Source organism: Macaca mulatta, chromosome 3 (genome assembly GCF_049350105.2).
Source record: "Macaca mulatta isolate MMU2019108-1 chromosome 3, T2T-MMU8v2.0, whole genome shotgun sequence".
Lineage (NCBI taxonomy): Eukaryota > Metazoa > Chordata > Mammalia > Primates > Cercopithecidae > Macaca > Macaca mulatta.
In genome coordinates, this window is record NC_133408.1 from 41,959,195 (window position 1) to 41,975,144 (window position 15,950).

At 38.8% G+C, this 15,950-nt stretch overlaps 1 protein-coding gene across 1 annotated transcript; it reads right to left on the minus strand.

The window, feature by feature from the left end:
• Positions 1-7,801: 7,801 nt before the first annotated feature.
• LOC144340068 (beta-defensin 109-like) lies at positions 7,802-15,586 on the minus strand. Its single transcript, XM_077997876.1, has 2 exons — positions 15,529-15,586; positions 7,802-8,007 (listed from the first exon to the last, which is right to left on the minus strand). Exons 1-2 carry the CDS (start codon positions 15,584-15,586, stop codon positions 7,802-7,804), a joined length of 264 nt encoding a protein of 87 aa, XP_077854002.1.
• Positions 15,587-15,950: the final 364 nt, after the last annotated feature.

Sequence of the window (15,950 nt, forward strand, 5' to 3'; positions counted from 1 at the left end):
AACAAAATTGATAGACAGCTAGCAAGACTAATAAAGAAGAAAAAAGAGAAGAATCCAATAGATGCAATAAAAAATGATAAAGGGGATATCACCACTGACCCCACAGAAATACAAACTACCATCAGAGAATACTAAAAACACCTCTACATAAATAAGCTAGAAAACCTAGAATAAATGGATAAATTGCTGGACGCATACATTCTCTCAAGACTAAACCAGGAAGAAGTTGAATCCCTGAATAGACCAATAACAGGCTCTGAAATGGAGGAAATAATTAATAGCCTACCAACCAAAAAAGTCCAGGACCAGAAAGATTCATAGCCGAATTCTACCAGAGGTACAAGGAGGAGCTGGTACCATTCCTTCTGAAACTATTCCAATGAATAGAAAAAGAGGGAATCCTCCTTAACTCATTTTATAAGGCCAACATCATCCTGATACCAAAGCCTGGCAGAGACACAACAAAAAAAAAGAGAATTTTAGACCAATATCCCTGATGAACATCCATGCAAAAATCCTCAATAAAATACTGGTAAACCAAATCCACAGCACTTCAAAAAGCTTATCCACCATGATCAAGTGGGCTTCATCCCTGGGATGCAAGACTGGTTCAACATACACAAATCAATAAACGTAATCCAGCATATAAACAGAACCAAAGACAAAAACCACATGATTATCTCAATAGATGCAGAAAAGGCCGTTGACAAAATTCAACAGCTCTTCATGCTAAAAACTTAATAAATTCGTAATTGATGGAACATATCTCCAAATAATAAGAGCTATTTATGACAAACCCACAGCCAATATCATATTGAATAGGCAAAAACTGGAAGCATTCCCCTTGAAAGCTAGCACAAGACAGGGATGCCCTCTTTCACCACTCCTATTCAACATCGTGTTGAACTTCTGGCCAGGGCAACCAGGCAAGAGAAAGAAATAAAGGGTATTCAATTAGGAAAAGAGGAAATCAAATTGTCCCTGTTTGCAGATGACATGATTGTATATTTAGAAAACCTCATCATCTCAGCCCAAAATCTCCTTAAGCTGATAAGCAACTTCAGCAAAGTCTCAGGATACAAAATCAATTTGCAAAAATCACAAGCATTCTTATACACCAATGACAGACAAACAGAGAACCAAATCATAAGTGAACTTCCATTCACAATTGCTTCAAAGAGAATAAAATATCTAGGAATCCAACTTACAAGGGATGTGAAGGACCTCTTTGAGGAGAACTACAAACCACTGCTCAATGAAATAAAAGAGGACAGAAACAAATGGGAGAACATTCCATACATTCCATGCTCATGGATAGGAAGAATCAATATAGTGAAAATGGCCATACTGTGCAAGGTAATTTATAGATTCAATGCCATCCCCTTTAAGCTACCAGTGACTTTCTTCACAGAATTGGAAAAAACTACTTTAAAGTTCATATGGAACCAAAAAAGAGCCCGCATTGCCAAGACAATCTTAAGTCAAAAGAACAAAGCTGGAGTCATCACGCTACCTGAATTAAAACTATACTACAAGGCTACAGTAACCAAAACAGCATGGTACTAGTACCAAAACAGAGCTATAGACCAATGGAACAGAACAGAGCCCTCAGAAATAATACCACACTTCTACAACTATCTGATCTTTGACAAACCTGACAAAAACAAGAAATGGAGAAAGGATTCCCTATTTAATAAATGCTGCTGGGAAAAGTGGCTAGCCATAAGTAGAAAGCTGAAACTGTATCCTTTCCTTACATCTTATACAAAAATTAATTCAAGATGGATTAGAGACTTAAATGTTAGGCCTAAAGCCCTAAAAACCCTAGAAGAAAACCTAGGCGATACCATTCAGGACACAAGCGTGGGCAAGGACTTCATGTCTAAAACAACAAAAGCAATGGCAACAGCAGCCAAAATTGACAAATGGGATCTAATTAAACTAAAGAGCTTCTGCACAGCAGAAGAAACTACCATCAGAATAAACAGGCAACCTACAGAATGGGAGAAAATTTTTGCAATCTACTCATCTGACAAAGGGCTAATATCCAGAACCTACAAAGAACTCAAAGAAATTTACAAGAAAAAAAAAAAATCCCATCAAAAAGTGGGCAAAGGATATGAACAACCACTTCTCAAAAGAAGACATTTATGCAGTCAACAGACACATGAAAAAATGCTCATCATCACTAGCCATCAAAGAAATGCAAATCAAGACCACAATGAGATACTGTCTCACACCAGTTAGAATGGTGATTATTAAAAACTCAGGAAACAACAGGTGCTGGAGAGGATGTGGAGAAATAGGAACACTTTTACACTGTTGGTGGAACTGTCAACTAGTTCAACCATTGTGGAAAACAGCATGGTGATTCCTTAAGGATCTAGAACTAGAAATACCATTTGACCCAGACATCCCATTACTGGCTATATCCCCAAAGGATTATAAATCATGCTGCTATAAAGACACATGCACACATATGTTTATTGCATCACTATTCACAACAGTAAAGACTTGGAGCCAACCCAAATGTTCATCAATGATAGACTGGATTAAGACAATGTGGCACATATACACCATGGAATACTATGCAGCCATAAAAGAGGATGAGTTCATGTCCTTTGTAGGGACATGGATGCAGCTGGAAACCATCATTCTCAGCAAACTACTGCAAGAACAGAAAACCAAACACCACATGTTCTCACTCATTGATGGGAACTGAACAATGAGAAAACCTGGGCACAGGAAGGGGAATATCACACACCCGGGCCTGTTGTGGGGTGGGGGGAGGAGGGAAGGATAGCATTAGGAGATACACCTAATGTATATGACGAGTTAATGGGTGCAGCACACCAACATGGCACATGTATACATATGTAACAAACCTGCACTTTGTGCATATATTCCCTAGAATATAAACTAAAATAAAATAAAATAATAAAATAAAAAAGGGACGATGAAAATAAATGAAATGTAACACACAGCATGTGAGATAATGTTTTAATACATATCTAAAAATGCCTTAAAATTCAAAAGAAATTAAATAAAATCTTCTAAAACTTGACAAAAGGAAACAACATAAATTACAGACTGGAAAAGCCTGGCTGACTGGAGTGATGTCCTGTCTCAAGAAAGAACAAACAAACACACAAACAAACAAACAAAGGATTCTGAAAGCAGAGAATCAAACAGATATTTGTACACCGTTCTTCCTTCTTCCTACTAGCACTCTTCATAGTAGGAAAAGGCAAAAACAACCCAAATGTGTCATGAATTGCTTCATCAGTTTTTTAGGATCTGAAATACTGCCTCAATTTTCAGTTACTCATTGTGGGGTGGACCTGCAGTTACCACATTTGGTCCAAAATTTTATGCTGATGAAGGTAGACCTGTCCTGCATTTTCAGAGGGACAGAATTCTGGTGTTTCTCCAGGTTCCTTGGCTTACCAGGAATGAAGATCTGGGAAGAATGTATGTGCGTATGTATGTATGTATGTACATAATTATTTCCTGTTTTTAAATTGAAAAAATACAGGATACATGTGCAGAACGTACAGGTTTGTTATATAGGTATCCTTTGCCATGGTGGTTTGTTGCACCTATTGGCTCATCCTCTAAGTTCTCTTCCCTCACCCCCAGTCCCCAGCGGGCCGTGTTGTGTGTTGTTCCCCTCACTGTGTCCTTGTTTTCTCAATGTTCAACTTTCACTTATTAGTGAGAACATGCGGTGTTTGATTTTTTTGTTACTGTGTTAGTTTGCTCAGTATGATGGCTTCATCCATGTGTCTGCAAAAGACATGATCTCATTCCTTTTTATGACTGCATAGTATTTTATGGTGTAAATGTACCACATATTCTTTATCCAGTCTAGCACTGAAGGGCATTTGGGTTGGTTTAATGTCTTTGCTATTGTATATAGTGCTGCAATAAACATACATGTGCATGTGTCTTTATAGTGGAATGATTTATATTCCTTTGGGTATATAGCCAGTAATGGGATTACTGGGTCAAATGGTGTTTCTGGTTCTAGATCCTTGAGGAATCACCATACTGTCTTCCACAATGGTTGAACTAATTTACAGTTTCCCCAACAGTGTGAAAGCGTTCCTCTTTCTTCTCAGCCTCACCAGCATCTATTGTTTCTTAACTTTTTAATAATCACCATTTTGATGGGTGTGAGATGGTATCTCATTGTAGTTTTGATTTTCACTTCTCGGATGATCAGTACTATTGAGCTTATAAAAAATATATTTGTTGGTTAGATAAATGTCTTCTTTTGATAAGTTTCTATTCATATCCTTTGCTCACTTTGGATGGGGTTGTTTGTTTTTTTGCTTGTAAATATGTTTAAGTTCCTTGTCAATTTTTGTTATTAGACCTTTGTCAGATGGGTAGGTTGCAATCATTTTCTCCCATCCTGTAGGTTGATTGCTCATGCTGATGATAGTTTCTTTGCTGTGCAGGTCTTTAGTTCAATTAGATCCAATCTGTCAATTTTGGCTTTTGTTGCAATTGCTTTTGACATTTTTGTCATGAAGTCTTTGTCCTTGCCTGTGTCCTGAATGGTATTGCCTAGGTTTTCTTCTAGGGTTTTTATGGTTTTGGATTTTACATTTAAGTCTTTAATCCATCTTGAGTTAATTATTGTATAAGGTGTAAGGAAGGGGTCAAGTTTTGGTTTTCTGTATATGGCAAGCCAGTTTTCCCAGCATCATTTACTGAGTAGGAGATCCTTTCTCCCTTGCTTGTTTTTGTCAGGTTTGTCAAAGATCAGGTGGACATAGATGTGTGGTGTTATTTCTGAGGTCTTTGTTCTGCTCCATTTGTCTATATGTCTGTTTTGGCAGCAGTAGCCTGCTGTTTTGGTACCATAGCCTTCTAGTACAGTTTGAAGTTAGAGTAATGCCTCCAGCTTTGTTATTTTTGTTTATGATTCTCTTGGCTATATGGGGTATTCTTTGATTCCATATGACATTTAAAATAGTTCTTTCTAATTCTGTGAAAAATGTCAACGGTATTTTGATGGGTACAGCATTGAATCTATAATGTGGGCAGTATGGCCATTTTCACAATATTGATTCTTCCTATTCATGAGGATGGAATGTTTTTCCATTCATCTGTGTCCTCTCTTATTACCTCGAGCAGTGGTTTGCAGTTGTCCTTGAAGAGGTCCTTCACATCCGTTGTACTCCTAGTTGTATTCCTAGGCATTTTACTCTCTTTGTAGCAATTGTGAATGGGAGTTCATTCTTGATTTGGCTCTCTGCTTGACTATTGTTGGTGTAATGGAATGCTTGTGATTTTTGCACAATGATTTTGTATCTTGAGACCTCGGTGAAGTTGCTTATCAGTTCAAGAAGTTTTTCAGTTGAGATGATGGGGTTTTCTAAATATGAAGTCATGTCATCTGCAAACAGAGACAAGTTGACTTTCTCTCTTCCTATTTGAATACCCCTTATTTCTTTCTATTGCCTGATTGCCCTGGTGAGAACTTCCAATACTATGTTGAATAGAAGTGGTTACAGAGGGCTTCCTTGTCTTGTACCAGTTTTCAAATGGAATGCTTTCAGCTTTTGCCTATTCTTTATGATATTGGCTGTATGAAATAGCTCTTATTATTTTAAGGTATGTTCCATCAATACCTAGTTTATTGAGAGTTTTTAACAGGAAGGGATGTTGAATTTTATCAGAGGCATTTTTGCATGTATCAAAATAATTGTCTGGTGTTTGCCTTTGGTTCTGTTTATGTGATCAATTACATTTATTGATTTGTGTATGTTGAATCAGCCTTTCATCCCAAAGATGCAGCCCACTTGATCGTGGTGGAGAAGCTTTTTGATGTGCTGCTGGATTCGGTTTGCCAGTATTTTATTGAGAATTTTTGCATCGATGTTCATCAGGGATAATGGCCTGAATTGAGCAGGTGTGTGTGTGTGTGTGTGTTTTTACCTCGGTTTGCCAGTAGGTTGATGTGTGTGTGTGACGTGTGTGTGTGTGTGTGAATGTGTGATAGAAAGCCAAATTAGGGCAGAGGAGGCTCCCCGGCCTGCCATGACATTGAATGTTCTGAATTCAAGATGCTCCAATGGACTGTGTCAGTTGGCCTTCAGCCAGGAGGTGGTGCTTGAAAAAGACTGGCAGCTGTGGTGGTAGTGGTGAGATTTGGACTTGCCTTATGTTACCCATGGGAGGTACTCTGGTGTCTCAGGGAACGGGTAGAGCCAAAGGGCTTCTAAAAGTTTCTTCTGTTATTTGTGTTAATCTACCAGGGTAGGTGGTTGAGCAAAACCAGGTGGGAACTAGGTCAGGTAAAGTGATGCTCTGGCTCTCTACATGTGGGACAAGCAGTGGCTCCAGTGGGAATTGGAAGGCAGTTCTTGGGCCACTGGGGTAATTTTCCAGAGAGAAGTGAAGCTGCCTCTGCCTCTGTACAAGGAGAGTCCATATGAAGAATGGAGAGTAGCAGCTTGGCAGTAAGCCCCATCCAGCTCCCACACCCTTGGCAAGGCAGGTCTCACACCCACAGTGTTCCACTGGGAGTAGCTAGCTAAGTTTCAAGAAGTCTGAACTCAGAGCTCAAAACTGACCCATACCATAAGCCTCTCCTATGGAGACAGCAACTGCAGCTTTCAGGCCACACCCCTCCTGATCCACCTGCAGAGCAGGGGCATCCAGCTCCTGTGCTTGCTGCTGCATCACACGTCCCACTCACCTCTCAGTTCTGCCCTGGGGAGTTTGTCCCCTCACAAGATTATATCAAACATTTCAGTTGGAAGGTTCTCTCAACCTGTGACCACCATTTGAGTTAGCTGGCAGACTTCTGGGAGGTCCTCTCTGAGGTAGAATCAGAAATGGCTTCCCTCCATCCTGCCAGAAACTGGGAACGCGCTGGAGACTCAAAGCACATCCCAATGCCACTCCTCATATACTCATCACTCTTCACTAAATCAAGTCCAGCCCTGAGCAGGATTAAGGCCTTCCCCTATGGCCTAGATTGATAGGTTTCCCAATGGAAGTGTATATCTTACAGTCAGTTTATCCCCCTCTCACACCCTGGAAACTCAAAATTTTCTGCCTAGCTTATGGTGTAAGCTGCATCCTGCTGCTTCTTTCAAATGGTCTGTGGCTTATTTCAATTTTCCTGTTAAGTTCCTGTGTTGCTTCTTGAAAGAAAGTTCAGTGTGAATCTCTACACACCACTTTGTCTTTCCAAGTGCAAGAGACAGGCTAACAATGCCTTCAATCCACCATCTTGGAAAACAAAAATAACAGTTTTCTCATTTTTTTTTTTTTTTTTTGAGGCAGAGTCTGCACTCTGTCGCCCAGGCTGGAGTGCAGTGGCGCGATCTCGGCTCACTGCAAGCTCCGCCTCCCGGGTTCGCGCCATTCTCCTGCCTCAGCCTCCCGAGTAGCTGGGACTATAGGCACCCGCCACCGCGCCCGGCTAATTTTTTTTTTTTTTATTGTATTTTAGTAGAGACGGGGTTTCACCGTGTTAGCCAGGATGGTCTCGATCTCCTGACCTCGTGATCCGCCCGCCTCGGCCTCCCAAAGTGCAGGGATTACAGGCGTGAGCCACCGCGCCCGGCCTCAGTTTTCTCATTTTTAAAGGTTTTGTTAAGATCTGTTAATGACTCACAAAGAAATAGTATTGGGTATATTTGAAATTAGTATTTATTCATTTATGTTAATAAGTGAAAATACAAGATGGTTATCAAGATGGAAGTACTTAATATGTATATTTCAATATTCTTAGATGCAAAGAACTTCACTTTTGATGTATTTTTATTTTACATCAGTTTCATTTCAACTTAGGTTTAAGGGGTTCTTGATAATCTGACATGATAAGTGGTGTTGGAATTGGCACTAAAATCCACCATGCTCTACAGCACTTCATCCTTCTTCGGCAGGCACCAATTTGATCTTCTACTACTTTGCAGACATCTCTTCTGCAAACACCAGACAAATTGAGACAATGACCTTCAGCAGCACCCAAACCACCTCTCACTGCAGGAAAGAAGATCCAGTGAGATCTACATAGTCCACAAATGGAATGTAAATCCATAAACACTCTTAAGTAAGAGAATAAATTTAGTATGAGCATTTTTACATGGGAGCTTTTGAACTGGTTGCTGCTCACATGTCAGAGACACATGCAGATTAAGAAAGGTAGTAGTTCCGATCCTGGTTTGGCACAACAGTCGCGGTCTTTTTGGTGGGAGAAAAGGGATGTGGGAGGGGATGGTACATCTTCATCTTTTCCTCTAGGTTTTCTCTCAGAAATGGCTGTTGCTTACCGCAGGGCAAAAATGCCAGTGTCTTCTGCCAGAGTGGGTTACTGAGGGCCATGGTGGTTCCACCTTGTGGCTGATACTGATAGTCCCTTTCTGCTTTTTTTCGTTCCTAGCCAAAAAAGATGTTTCTGCAGTCTCAGGTATGCTGATTTCAGCAGTTGTTTTTTCTATATGGTTATTCGGTTTTTTTTTTTTTTTCTTTCACTCTCTCTCTCTCTCTCTTTTTTTTTTCTTTCTTTTTTTTTTTTTTTTTTTTTTGGCTTCACTGTGTTGCCATAGTTTCTTAAGTGGTCCCTTGAACCCTCCCAGTGCTATTTTGGTTTGTACATAGCTATCTATATATTTTTTCTTGGGGGAAGTATAGAGTTAAAGGCTGGTGTATCCTGCTCTTGCTCCCCCAAGTGATTTCATTCCCCCAAGCTAATATTTCAGGCTTTCAATTTATCCGTGCTTTCATCTGTCCAAACGTAAGTGGAAATTACTTTTTCTCTCCACATTTAGATTTGCTCTATCTACTTTAATTGCTAATAGTGTCTTAGTCATAGGATAGATTAGTTAGAAAAAAGTATATTTTTGACATTATAAATGATCCTTTCAATTTGTGTCTAAAAGTGGAAAATATTAGAAAGCTTAACATTTATTATTGTGTCCAGACCAGTATTTCCTCCAGATGACCTTTATTACAACAAAGATAATTTAATGAAGATCTCTCTAATGGTAAAGCTGATGGCTTTGTGCTATTATAATATCCTTAAAATAAAGTGACAGTCTAGTGGAAAGACCAACTAAAGCAAGGGTTAGGAAAAAATCAGTTATTACCTTCATTTTGTTCTCACTCTGCATTAAGAGTTTTCATTGTGTCAAAGATTTATTATTCATTAAGTAACCAAAAGTTCATTTAATAGTAAATGGATCCTATTAAAGATGATTTTTAAAATTATAATCACATTACTTTTATTCACATCTACTGATGCCATTCACAGATGAGAATGGTATAACGTTATTTTATTTTTTTCATTTTGTCACATCTTTATTTACTTAGGTTTATGCTGTATCAAACAATGTATGTGTGGGAGTAATGGGTGATTCAGGAATGCATGAGGGGGAGGTTTAAGCTCTTTAACTTTGAACAATTAAAATTAGCAACATAATATTGAAATACATGCATAACACTCAAGTAGTACTTTCAAAATAGTGTATATTTCCTCTGTTTATTTGTAGCTTTTAAACCCAGCTATAAGTATTCTATTTCTTTTAGGCACCATAAGTCTGAAAGTCTGTAGTGAATGCTACAAGTAGTAAATGATTCTAATTCATGTGCTCCCACCAGTGGAAGAATTGAATGTCTTAGATAAAAAAAGATGGTGCGATTGGTGTACCCAGTATCTTAGAATATAATTTGGTGGTGGCTTTTCTGTTTCTGTAGCAGAGTAACATATATAATATATCCAAGTCATCAAGTTATTTAAATATGCCTTTAAACAGGGAGAACTGAAAATAATACTGTGAATCCTGGTAAGCATTTAAAAATAATGAGGAGAATATTGCCTTTACAAAGTCAAAATTTGTCTGAATACAACCCATATAGCAATTTCATAGCAAAACATTTCCTTCAATCCTATTAAAGTCAGAAGGAAAAGAAGAATGTCCACTGTCAATGCTGTATTAATATAGTTCTAAAAGTATTGAACAATGAAACATATTGTAAGAAGAGAAGTCAGAGGAGACTTGAGCCCATTGTTTTTCCTCTCCTTCTATACCTCCCAAAATACCATTGGAATGTTGTAACATTTTGAAGAATCTGTAGTAGTGTCCCAAATCATAGAATACTATGAATGCGTCTGAATCTGAGATATCCCCAAAAGGTACAAAATAGGTGTGACTAGAATGAAAGAAACATTTAGGCTTTTGGCCATGACTGCAAGTGAGCTGCTCTCAAGTGACTGTTGCTATAGAACAAATATATAGTAGAGGATCTCTTTGAAACACTTCTATCCCTGAAAATGGTTAGGCAAGTTCTTAAAATATCTCCTCTTGCAAACACAAAAATAGTCTGTGAACTGGAGCTTGAGCAGTGGGCACTTTGTATTGGATAGCTGATGGAGGGGGATGAGGGTTTCCCAGATCTTCTGGGAAGATCTGCTATGATCAGTAATGCTAATGATGGTACTACTGACTCTTGAGCCATCAGAAATTCCAGTTTGTTAATGCTGAAACTTCTATATTGAGTTAAAGCATTGTGTCAGCTTCACAGAGGAAGTCTGGATAATAGCATTCTCATTTCAGACCATAAAATGATGTCAGGTTAAGGATGAACAATGAGTTCAGTATTAAAAATGATCAGGTAAGCAAGACACCATGAATAAAAGTTAATGAAATGAATAGCATATCTAGACCCTTTAAAACTAAATATATTGAAATCATCAATGTGGAGAAATAATTAAGCAGGAATGTATCAATTGTTTAAAGAAACAATCTATTATTACAAAGATGTAAAAACAATAGTAAAACAATATAGATGATAGAAAAAATGGGCAGGTCTGGCTGGGCATGGTGGCTCATGCCTGTAATCCCAGAACTTTGGGAGGCCAAGATGGGTGGATCACGAGGTCAGGAGTTCAAGACCAGCATGCCCAAGATGGTGAAACCTTGTCTCTACTAAAATATATATATATATAAATTAGCTGAGCATGGTGGTGGGTGCCTGTACTCCCAGCTACTCAGGAGGCTGAGATAGAATAATCGCTTGAACCCAGGAGGTGGAGGTTGCAGTGAGCCAAGATCAGGTAAGAGGATAACTAGTGAAGAAGAAAAACTGTTTAAATGATATACCCAGAATGTAGCATGGAAACACAAGGTCTAACATTTATTTAATTCAAATATGGGGGGAGAGAAGTGTAAAAGGATTCACCATTTCAAGAGATTCTCAGAAAGAAATTAAGAAAAGGTATAAATCCATTGATTCAAAGAATATATTTCTAACAGATGATATAAAAATCAACTCACTTTAGTTAAATTATAAAACATTAAAACCAAACACCAGACCATACAAACATTGAAAAAAGGATAATTTATAATGAAATAATATTTATCTGATTATTAAAGAAAGAAAGAAACAAAGAGAAAGAAAGAAAGAAAGAAACAAAGAGAAAGAAGGAAAGAAAGAAAAAAAGAAAGAGAGAAAGAAAGAAAGAAAGAAAGAAAGAAAGAAAGAAAGAAAGAAAGAAAGAAAGAAAAAAGCATTAGTGAGGGAGAGTGAGCGAGAGTGAGTGTGTTTGGGCCCCTACTGATGATGCTAAACTATCACAAGCCCACACTCAGCCTTTCAACATTTGCTGGAGATTCACTTGTTCACTCATTCACTAAAAATGAGTAAACTAGTATCAACAAATGTCGAGAGAAAATAACTGTTAATATAGAATTGGGTACTCAGTAATGCTGTCTTTCAAGATCAAAAATAACAAAATGAAATTGACAGATAAAAATTAAAATTGTTCACTACCAAGAGATCTGCAGCAAATAAAATTTCAAAGGCTACATATCAGAAAGAAAGAATTTAACCCAAAAGCTGATACTAGAGTCAACTTGGAATTCCATAAATATCACTAAACTGATGATAATAGTAACACTTTCTGACACGTGGGGATTCTGAAAAGAAGTGAACTTTTACTTTTGTTTAGAATTTAGAAAGTTGGGCCGGGCGCGGTGGCTCACGCCTGTAATCCCAGCACTTTGGGAGGCCGAGGAGGGCGGATCACAAGGTCAGGAGATCGAGACCACGGTGAAACCCCGTCTCTACTAAAAATACAAAAAATTAGCCGGGCGCGGTTGTGGGCGCCTGTAGTCCCAGCTACTCGGGAGGCTGAGGCAGGAGAATGGCGTGAACCCGGGAGGCGGAGCTTGCAGTGAGCCGAGATCGCGCCACTGCACTCCAGCCTGGGCGACAGAGCGAGACTCCGTCTCAAAAAAAAAAAAAAAAAAAAAAAAAAAAGAATTTAGAAAGTTGTAGAAAAATGCTCTTGCCCTGACAAAGAGAATAAGCTGGATAATCTATAGATCATAGATTTCATTTTGAAACACAGAACTGAGGTCTCAAAAAAAGCTAATTAACTTAAATTCAGAGTGATGAAGCCCTGCTGAAAAAAGAACGGATCCACAGATGCTTTGTGCCTAGCTGAGTTGCAGCAGCAGAAGCAGGAGGAAGCTGCCCTTGATGGAGATAACAAGGAAACAAGTGAATCTCCAGCAAATGTTGAAAGGCTGAGTGTGGGCTTGTGATAGTTTAGCATCATCAGTAGGGGTCCAAACACACTCACTCTCACTCACTCTCCCTCCCTAATGCTTCTTTCTTTCTTTCTTTCTTTCTTTCTTTCTTTCTTTCTTTCTTTCTTTCTTTCTTTCTTTCTTTCCTTCTTTCTTTCCTTCCTTCCTTCCTTCCTTCCTTCCTTCCTTCTTTCCTTCCTTCCTTCCTTCCTTCCTTCCTTCCTTCCTTCCTTCCTTCCTTCCTTCTTTCTTTCTTTCTTTCTTTCTTTCTTTCTTTCTTTCTTTCTTTCTTTCTTTCTCTCTCTCTCCTTCTCCTTCCCTCCTTCCTTCCTTCCTTCCTTTCTTTCTCCCTCCCTCCTTCCCTCCCTCCCTCCCTCTCTTCCTTTCTCTCTCTCTCTCTCTCTCTCTCTTTCTGTCTTTGGAGTCTCACTCTGTCGCCCAGGCTGGAGTGCAATGGCGCGATCTTGTCTCACTGCATCCTCCGCCTCCAGGGTTCAAGCGATTCTCCTGACTCAGCCTCCCAAGTAGCTGGGACTACAGGCGCATGCCACCATGCCCGGCTCATTTTTTGTATTTAGTAGAGACGGGGTTTGACCGTGTTAGCCACTGACCTCGTGATCTGCCCACCTCGGCCTCCCAAAGTGCTGGGATTACAAGCGTGAGCCACAGCGCCCGGCCCCACTAATGGTTTTTTCATGACCTATCTTGTGTGCTCCTAGGTAAGATCGGATGGAGAGCAGAACTACCAGATGCACTTTTGAGGGACAGCCATGTAGGAACTGCTGCAATTTGAGGTGAGAGCAAGGTAAAGGTCTTACTGTGAGAATCAGGTAAAATCTTCTGTTACTGGGGAGTGGGTGAGGGAGCTGAGACAATCCCCCTTCACTCTCTTTTCTCACAGGTGCATAAGCAGAGGGGCCTGATGAGGTCTGAAGGCAGGGCAGGGCAGGTAGATGAGAGAAGCAGATTCTCTGGTCTTTCTTTGAGTGTGAGGCAGCTACTGCCCAAGGCTGGGCAAGGGATGGGAGCCCTGAGAGATTCTTGAGGTGCAGAGATAGAGGCTTGCTGAGGATGAAAGTGTACAGGAGAGCTAAGAGAGGCTCCAGTGCTGACCATGGCATTCTGCAAGAAGAGAAAATCTGTATGTAGTGGTTTATGAGGGAAAATCATGAGTTCAATTTCGGATATCTATGACTTTTGAAATTCAGTGTCCAAGTAGATATACCAGTTATGCAGTTGGATAATTTATTATAAGCCTGCAGTTCAAAAGGAGGTCCAAAAGGAGAATTGAAAAGGATGAGACTTGCTGAGCTCCTCCAGAGTGTGTGGTGAGGGAGAAGAGAAGAGAATCAGGCACTGAGCTCTGGAGCTCTCCAATAGGAAGTGTGATGGGAAAAGATGAGGAAGAAACAAAGAAAGCCGAAGTGGTAGCTCCAGTGAGATAGGCTGAGAATCAAGTGAATGTGCTGTCCTGGAAACCAAGTGAAGAAAGTATACTATGAAGAAGGAAGTGATTATTTGTGTCAAATGCTGCTAATAGGCCAATTAAAGTTGTAGTGAAAAATGATCATTGGACCTAGCAATATGGAGATTATTGGTCACTTTGACAAAAGTGGTGTCAATAACATGATTGAAAAAAGGGGAGAGAGCCTGACTGGGATATATTTAAGAGACAATGAGAGGAGAGGAATTGAAGACAGAGAGTATGAACAACTATATTAAGATTTTTACTGAAAACTAGAGCAAAAAATAGGATGACAGCTGGCATCAGAAGAAAAGCAAGGACATACTTAACAGCATATTTGTATGCTGATGGTAATAATTTACTAGCATAAGAATTGATGACACAGTCACAATTGATGACACATGATATAGTGAACTGCAACAGGAAAATCCCCAGGGTACACAGCAAAGAGGGAATATAATACACAAATATATTTTTTAAAAAATGATTTGAATCTCTGAAACATCTGTTTTGACATTAACCTTTCATTCCTGCAATAGTTATTTTAAGCATGTTCTCATTTGTCCAGTGTTGCCAGGTTATTATAAAGTATATTAGACTTTATGAAAAACATTTTTTAAAATACTAGTTTTTTTCTCATTTGTTTCATTAATTTATATTTTGTATTTATAACTTTCCCTTTATCTTCTTTAGGTTGATTATGCTTTTTTTTTCCCAAAAGCCCTCAAAATGCATGCTTAGACCATTAAATTTTAGCTGGTTTACTATTGAAAGTGATGTTACCCATTTCTGTGTGGTTACCTGTAATTTACCTGCAATATAGCTTGGTGTCTTTACTTATTATTAATTCACTTGTCTGAAGTTCCTTTAACTCTCCTTTCTAGTCCTAAGTTTCACTTTGCAAATCATTTTTTATTCATAGCCACGTAAAATAGAATTTATTTTGAAAAGTCTCTCATATAATTTTCACTTATTCTAGGATTATAATTTTTCTGTTTGTCTCTTTGAATAAAACTTTCAGATTTCTCAACACTCATTTAGCAGTAGCTCCTATTGATAGAATTCCAAACATCTCTTTTGACCTAGTGAGCAAATATAATAATAAATGCTGCTGAAATTCAATCCTGTCAGATCTAGCTGCCTGCATATAAATTTCCAGGTCCCACAAAGGCATCTCATTGAGGTCACATTCTGTTGTATCCTTACTTTGTATCTTGAGATGCCTTAGTGGGGCATAGAAATTGATATGTAGGCAGTTTGATCTGACAGGATTGAATTTCAGCAGCATCCATTATTATATCCACTCACTAGATCAAAAAACATGGATTGAATTATCAACAGGAGCTACTGCTAAATGAGTCTCTTTTCTATTTTTCCCTATTATAATCCTAGTGAAGCTGTAAATATTAGGTTCTTGAACCCACAGGACTGATTCTAGGATCTTGTCTGGCCAGGGATATAGCCTTCTAATCTGCAGAACCTTATAGTAATCAGCTACCAACTTACCTGGGGATAAAAGAATTGAAAAAAGAAGGAGAATAAGAAGAAGTAAATGGAGTCTCATGGCTGAAGGGCCAGCATCAATGTGGGTTGAGCCTGGAGTCTCTGGACATCGTGGGTCTGGGCCTTTTTGTGATGCCGTCTAAGTCTGTGATTTGTTCTTGGTTAGTAGAGACTAACGAAAAAAGAATAAATCTCCCACAAGAAACTTCCAGGGACACACAAGTACATAAATGTGGTGATATCTCAATGGATGAGAAAGCAGGTGAATGCTATTTATTTCCAAAAGACTCAGGATGTCTTATTGTCACCTGCTTTCTTTATTATTTTCAACATGCACATGCAATAATCATTGCTCTTACTTTAAGTATAAAGTATTGTTTGCCAGGCAATATAGTAGGAACTGAAGTAAAATTGTTACACAAAAA

Coding starts and splice junctions, on each gene's coding strand:
- LOC144340068 (XM_077997876.1), bottom strand. CDS start 15,586: ATGAGACTCCATTTACTTCTTCTTATTCTCCTTCTTTTTTCAATTCTT. Junction 8,008..15,528: donor TTCAATTCTTTTATCCCCAG/GTAAGTTGGTAG, acceptor TCTTTCCTGCAG/TGAGAGGTGGTTTGGGTGCT.